Source organism: Echeneis naucrates, chromosome 22, assembly GCF_900963305.1.
Source record: "Echeneis naucrates chromosome 22, fEcheNa1.1, whole genome shotgun sequence".
Classification (NCBI taxonomy): domain Eukaryota; kingdom Metazoa; phylum Chordata; class Actinopteri; order Carangiformes; family Echeneidae; genus Echeneis; species Echeneis naucrates.
Genome location: NC_042532.1, coordinates 10,671,323 through 10,678,737, shown reverse-complemented (window position 1 = coordinate 10,678,737; position 7,415 = coordinate 10,671,323). Strand labels below are relative to the sequence as shown.

The window sequence follows — 7,415 nt, the reverse complement described above, 5'->3', positions numbered from 1 at the left end:
GCTATATTAAATTGTTTTGTATCAGTTCCAGCTGATTTGTTTATTTTCTGCCTGGACAGGCTTCAGCATCATAACATGAAATGATGTTGACAGTGCACAAGTCTGTTTTTCCATCACTTGCTACAATTGTTGATGGTCTGTATCTTAAGAGTATATATTGCACAAAAAAATGAGAGGGGGAAAAACAGTATGTGCCATAAAAAATACCAAAATCCAGTTTCACACCTGCGATCGGGACCCATCCACATATCACGAGTATGATATACATAAACTCCTAACTTTACTATATTACAGTACATATACAATCTTGAAACTAGTTCCAGCTCTGAGGTATGTGTTCCCCATGATGCCATTGTATCGTCTACAAATACTCAACAAATCTGCTCTACAACTGTACAAAACCTAGTTTAAAATCACAAGGCATTTTTGATGCAAGTTTTAATTTAACTTAATCCTTAAAACCAGGACTCCCTTGCATGCTAAAAACAAATGATAAAGGGAAGAAGTGCCTGAAACTCACTGAAAGCACAGTAAGAACATTCCCTTTTAACTGTACAAAAATATGCCTGAAAATATCTTACTTTTCTTTTAAAAAGATGAGGTCTGTTATGTATCAAAATGTTTCCTCCACACCTGTATTCTGCAGAGGTTTAGGCTGCTTAATTTTCCAAACCAGGAGGTAAACGGAATCAGTTAGAAAAAAGAAAAAAAAAAATAAACAAATTAAAAAAAGAAAAAACAAACAAACATTTGCGGCATTTAGAAATTACATAAACCGTTGTAAAGTAACATCCTGAACAATTGTCAGTTCACAGATTTGCTATGAGTCAGTCCACAGTCCGTTTTCAGCTCCCTGCAGTTTTTTTTTTTTTTTTAAGTTTTAAAGAGGATAAGATGCATAGAAGTTCACGTGTTTTTCCCTTTGTGGTCCGTTTAAGCTGAGCAGTAAATGCAGACCTACGGGGGAAAAAATCCATAAAACCCTGTCATGCTGCCAGAAAAAAAGCGTCTGCAGACTTTGCTGTTTTTCTTTTTTTTCTTTTTTTTTTTGCTACCAGCTTCATAAGCATCTCATTCCTCAAACCTCACCTCGCCTCCTGGTCCTCCAACCTCTCCCCTCCAGGACCCCTTCAAAAAAAAAAAAAAAAACCCACAGGAGGCAGGGATAGGGACAACTTGACCAGGACATATATATAATTTCATTTCTCCCTCGTCTGTTATTACTAGGGCCACTCTCGTTCTCTTTCCTCTCTCTGTGACAGTTCAGTATGTGAAGACCAGGTCGGAAAAGTTCGCCTCCAGCCAGTCCCCGGCAATCATCTCACTGAGTTCTGGCGTGCAATAGTCTGGGAATTCAAAGTGGGAGCCCAGGCTGCCCTCACTGAAAGAGTCCAGGTCCTTATCCACAAGAGACAGGGAGAGGTTTCCTGAATTGGGGTTGCCCAGCTCCGAGCCTGAGCTGCTGGGGGCGAAATTCAAACTAAAGTCAAACAGCAAATCGTCCGCGTCCTCGCCGGAAGAGGAGCTGCTGCTGGAGGAGGAGGAGGAGGAGGAGGAGGATGTGGAGACCGACCTGGAGGATGCTGGTGAGACGGAAGCAGCGTGAAATGTGCTCTGTTTGGTGATGTTTTTGATATTGTAAAACAGTCTGCTGCTGCTGCTGCTGTTGTTATTGTTGTTGTTTGTGTTGTTGTTGCTGTTGCTCCGCACTTCTTCGTACATGCTCGTCCCCTCGGACTCCGCCGAGGAGCTCAAAGTTGGGCTCGCCGGAACTTTGGCTACATTGTACGGCCTCAGGCGCTCCTCGGCCCCGGGCTTAATCCCCATCCGGTAGTCCTCCTCGTAGTCGTCGTCGTCGTCCTCGTCGGTAAGCTCACTTTTCACAGTCTTTGTAACTTTTAAGCTGGGAAACACGCAGTCCTCCCCGTAGCCGCCGTGGGAGGACTTGGAGCCGCTCTTAGTCTTTATCTTTCCGCACTTCTTGCTGGGAGTCTTTGTAATCTTTCCGCACTTCTCCGGAGACGGCGCTAATGATTTGGAAGAGTCGAGCTTTGGTTTTTTCTTGGGTCTGTACTTGTAGTCGGGGTAGTCGGCCATGTGTTTTAGCCGCAGCCTCTCGGCTTCCCGGATGAACGGGATCTTCTCGCTGTCCTTGAGCATCTTCCACCTCTTGCCCAGGCGCTTGGAGATCTCCGCGTTGTGCATGTCCGGAGACTGCTCCATGATCTTTCTCCGCTCGATTTTGGACCACACCATGAACGCGTTCATGGGTCTCTTGATGTGGCCGGTGGCCGTCTTGCACCAGTCCGGGTTTATCGCCACGGGGCTGCACGCCATAAATTCACTCTCCTCCGAGTCCGTAGCCTCCCTGGACATGCTCCCGTCCGTCTCGCTGTTGTCTGTGTGCTGCACCATTGTCCCCCCCTGGTTTTTTCCCAAGTCACTTTAGAGTCCGGACGCTGCAGTGTCTTATCAGTTCCCCCCCCTCCCCTGAAAAAAAAATAAAAAAAATAAAAAAGCCACGCTTCCCGGGATCCGCTCAGCTCTTCTTCTTTTGCGTTCGCGCCGGTTTGCTCCACGTCCTTCTTGGCGTCAACGTGCGTCTGAAGCCTGTGCACTCTTTTTCCAGAGTTACAAACTGCCTTCTTAACTAGTTATCGGCTTTTTCATGTCCCCTGCGTCACGCGCGGCCGTCCAATCACGTCCCTTCCACTCCGCCCTGCAGACTCCATCCAAGACTCCCCTTAACCCTTTTTATTCCTCCCCTCCCGGTCCCCCGGCGGAGAGGAGGTGGGGATTTGTGGTACACAGTGTCACACGCCGGGGCGAGACAGGCATATTAAACACACAGTTAGCGCCATGCGCTCCCGAGATGAGCGCCACGCACCAAAGCGCACATAAGACTCGGCTCCTTTTTCCTTATTTCTAAGAGTGAACGAAGGAAAAAATGCCAAGCAGAAGAGGTTTGATTCTCCAGACGTTTACTAATTTTGCAGATGTGTCTGGTAGGGAAAGATGTAGACTGTGTGATTATTGGCTTCTATTTTTTTTCCCTCCGCCTCCTCCTCCTACCTTAAGGTTGGATACTGAAGGTGGCGCTTGGACACTGTTTGAGGCGCCTGGATGCGTCGGTGCGCCCGCCAGCCTGACTGCTGCAGGAGGATACATTTTAGCAGCTGGTAATGGCTTTAGAGGAAGACTCGATGCTATCATTAACTTTAGTATAAGCTCACAAATTTCATTTCTCTGAGTGCCCATGTGTTACGGTTTTTCTTTTTTTTTTTATTCTCGTTTTGGCATGGTTTCTTCCCTGTTTATTTCTAGGTCGCCATTTGAATGAAGGAAATAGGTCAGTAGTACATTCAGCTTTATAGAGCTTGTTTACAGTACGTGAGCCGCCAGAACACACCTGCAGCATGGCATTTATCATTACTGATAATCATTTTGCTCCGAGAAAACATACATACATGTCATGTTGGTAACATTTGACAATCTTTTTTTCCCCTCGTAAAACCCAAAATCATAAAGTAAAGTACAGACACGTGCTGTGATTTCCGATCCATTTGGATTATGCTCATGCAGTAGCAGGCAAAGTGAGAGCTCTTGTTCAGATGGCAACATTTGGCTGTGCAGCCTTGAGTTGAGCCCATACAGTCAGCCATGGATGGAAGGCTCCCTGCTGAGTTTGCTGTGTCAAGAGGCAGTATAGCAGCTAGCTGGCGTCCCCTGCACCTCCCTCCCACCCCATCCTCCACCCTCCGCCTTCTCCTCCACCCCGCTGGCTCTGGGTGGTAGCCAGCAGTGCTTGGGTGATAAGGCGTCCTGCTTTTTGCTCTCTCTCCCTCTCTGCTTCGTCCCCTAGAGGGCAATCACTTACCCTTTTGCAACCCTCCCCCCACCCAGCCACCGTATTTTCCCCAGCTGGGGCTTAAGAAGTGTCTCTACTGATACAGAGTGAGGCAGAGAGAGGATAGCAGGCAGAAAGAAAAAGAAAAGGAGGCACACGGGGGGAAAGAAGACAAGGCTAAGGAGACTGAGAGAGGGTCTCTTGCCTTTCCATCCTTGGAAGAGAGACTCAGCTTTCTGTCTGCCAGTGTCTCTCTCCCGCTCTCAGACAGAGATAGGACTGAAATGCTTTATCATGACCACCCTGCGCTGATTAAGCCTTATCAGATATATGTGTCGGAGCAGGAGTCTCAGGAGGTTGGCTCATGCACATGCATGTTTTACTGTCAGCGTGTTTTCTTTCTGATGGATTCATTTGACTGATTTTTAATCTCCTGATCAGTGCAGACGCCTGAAGAATAGCTTATTTGAAATGCACCGATAGTGTGGTATCGCACATAGGCACAATTTGAAAGCACATTGCCTGCATATCTGTGTGGGATTCATGCATCACATTAAAGTCTGATATTCTGCAGGGTATAAATAAGCAAAATTACTGTGCATCACTCTGTCCATTCCCAAAAATGCTTTAAAAAATATTGATCAGTCGATTTTACCTGCAGTATAGCACCTAAACCTTTTTTTTGTGATTTGTCCCTTGTCTTCTCATATTTCATCACAGCGTGCTCCAGCCAGCCTTATCTCTTTATATGATGGTTTCATGCTGAACATGAATCACAAGACTGCTTAATGATGAGCATGCAGGGTGGCTGTCCTGCTCATTAGCATTGCTCATTATTGGCTGTGAATGAGGTGCTGGTGTCAGCCCATACAGCCTATGAGTCATCTTAGGGAGGGTCTCATCGCCATGCCTGTCTCACACAGATGCACCACTGCTAGACCCCCCCCAAACACACACACCTTCCCCTCCCCCCAATCCCACCCCCAACCCCACCCCGACTGCCTCATTCAGTGACTGGTGATCAGAGTGAAGAGTAGAGAGAGAGACAGAGTTGTGGAATACTGAGAGATGTTGTGTTTTCATTTCATTCTCACTCAAGAGATTACAAATGATTAAACAGTGAAAATCCAGGGAGCTGCATTCTCACTGTGTGATTCCTAATACCATACGCTTTCCAATACCCTAAAGGCAGATGTTTTAATGCTTATTTGCCGCTTTTTCATGTCAAGGGAGAGGACATTTTATTCCAGAGCGATGGAGTGGTGAATTAAGCGATGGTTTTAATGTACAAACATTGAAAGAGGGTTTCAAGAGAAACAATTCCCTTTGCTTTGCTTATCTAAAAGCTCCCCAAAGCAGCTGCTACTCTCACAAAGGGCCAGTGAAGCGTTAGATCAATACTAACCCCGGCTAGAGGCTATCTGATGCTCAAAATGCATGGATCCATCTCCTCTGCATAGCCCTAAGACAGGTGTGGACTTCTGGAAGCCACTATCTGATGGCTTCACAATGGGTAAAGGAAAGAGAGAGAGAGAAGGGGGGGGGGGGGGGGGGGTAAGAGCGGGTAATGAGGAAAATGGGGTTGTTTTGGTAGCACATAAAAACACAAATTAACTTTTCACTTCACAGACACATTCTTCAGTGTCCTGTGTGCTTGGGTTACAATGTTTATTGCCAGGCAGTGAAGTGGTATTTTTCTAGCCCATAGAGTAGAGTCACTTAATGGTAATCTGGTGCTATGCGTAGAATTTATGTAACAAGTTCCTCCAGTTTACAAGTGGTCTAAGGTAAATCCCCCCTTGTCTTTTTCCATACAAATTTTAGGTCCAGACTGCAGCTGGAGGTGAAACCTAATATCAGCTTATATATCGGAAGATTTATGGGTTGTGCGTTCGTTGCCAGTTACTGCGGCTCATTTTGTTGTCTTAACTTGCGAGATGATACTAAAACGAGCTATGTCAGCTGCACCGGGATTCGTTCCGCTGGCCGACTGTCGCAACACTCTCATTCCTCAAAGATCATGTCTGTCTTCCTCTCTTCCTCCCCCTCAAGATAAGAGGAGAATCGACAATGAGGGTGATCTCACAGCAGTTTGGAGCTTGTTGTTTTACCGCAAGTGTTTGGTGCCTCCGAGGCCATTTTACATGCCTTGTTGTTCCTTTACATTCTCGACTCAATGCAAATGTATCTCCAGGGTGTCAGGTTCTTTGTTGACCTCCTTGATGTGGTCTCTGTCTCTCAAGGTCTGATGCTTAGCGGATACTTAAGAGTGGAGTATCTTGTCGTGAATGTAAACAGCTGAGGCTTGAGTACTGTGCTGGAATGTTTGTCACTGGGGCACACAAATACAATCAGAGGCCTGGTACTCTGTGTACACTTGTACTATGCAACAACCTCCAGCAATTTAAAGTGAGCAAACATTACTCTCATTCACTCCATACTCTGCACACTGCATCTGCCATGCTCCACCGGCTATATACACATCGATGTATCAGCAGAAATAGCCGCCTAATATAATGTGGTGTATGTTAATATAACACTCCATATTCAGCAAAGTGAACATACTCTTATCTTATGTAAAAGATCTTCACGCTGTCTCCACCACTGATGATATAACCATATTCAACAGTCTGAATGGTAACTTCTCACCCAAACTCTCCAGCATGCATTAAAGCCCGAGGGAGACTATCAACTTTGAGCGCAGCCAGCATGAGCAACGGTAATCAGTGTGGGTGTAGGACACAAGCAAATTTGTAAGTGAATACTCTGCTACTAAGGCAATTATGTCGTTAAAGAATATGAGAGGCGTGAATTAGATTTTTATCAGCTGCTCACATTTAACCAGGGTCTATACAGGTGTCAACTGTTTGAATTCTGTTTGGAAGCATGAAGAGTTTCCTGTCTCAGTTCCTCTCTGTCTGTCTCTTTTCACAGTCTTTTCTATAGATGCTGTCCCACCAACCAACTGGAATCCACTACAGCCTGAAGGAGATGACATCATCCTGGAGAAGCTCAGGCTTACACAGCACAGTATGTTCTGAAATAATCATATTGCTATGTCATTCCCCATAAGCTCCGGCCATCTAAATCCTTTAATCATATACCAGCAGCACTGAAGCGGTGTTTACTGTAAGAGTCCAGTGTACCTAGTTTTGTATTATACATTGTGCCTTGTGTTAATAAACTTGTGTGGAAGAAGAGCCCTCCAGGCACTCACAGCCACTGTAATGAGAGCGTGTTTAGTCTGGAGACTGTGTAGGACTAATGCTGATGGATTGTATGGCTGCAGGTCAGGTCTTGCTCTCTCTCACACCAGTGAAGACTACAGAAGGAACAAGGGAAATTTAGATTTCAAACATAATGATGACAATACAACATCAAGTTTTTATAGCCATCTTAATACAAGCTACGTGAAAATTACACATTACCATTAAGAAAACACAATATGTGATGTTTACAGTGAGTGAGTCACCGGCAGAGTAGTATCGATATAATTTAGTTGCTACAATGAGACACAAAGCCAAAACACACATCAGTGTTGGAGGAATAGATCTGTTGATCGTGTTTC

The 7,415-nt window shown here is 45.5% G+C and overlaps 1 protein-coding gene across 1 annotated transcript; it reads right to left on the bottom strand.

Annotated features, from left to right (window-relative positions):
- Window positions 1-832: 832 nt before the first annotated feature.
- On the bottom strand, window positions 833-2,574 carry sox11a (SRY-box transcription factor 11a). Its single transcript, XM_029493600.1, has one exon. The coding sequence runs from the start codon at window positions 2,413-2,415 to the stop codon at window positions 1,264-1,266; it is 1,152 nt and encodes a 383-aa protein (XP_029349460.1). The 5' UTR covers window positions 2,416-2,574; the 3' UTR covers window positions 833-1,263.
- Window positions 2,575-7,415: the final 4,841 nt, after the last annotated feature.

What these genes read in the sequence shown, in the direction of transcription:
- sox11a (XM_029493600.1), bottom strand. Translation starts at nt 2,415, where the DNA reads ATGGTGCAGCACACAGACAACAGCGAGACGGACGGGAGCATGTCCAGG.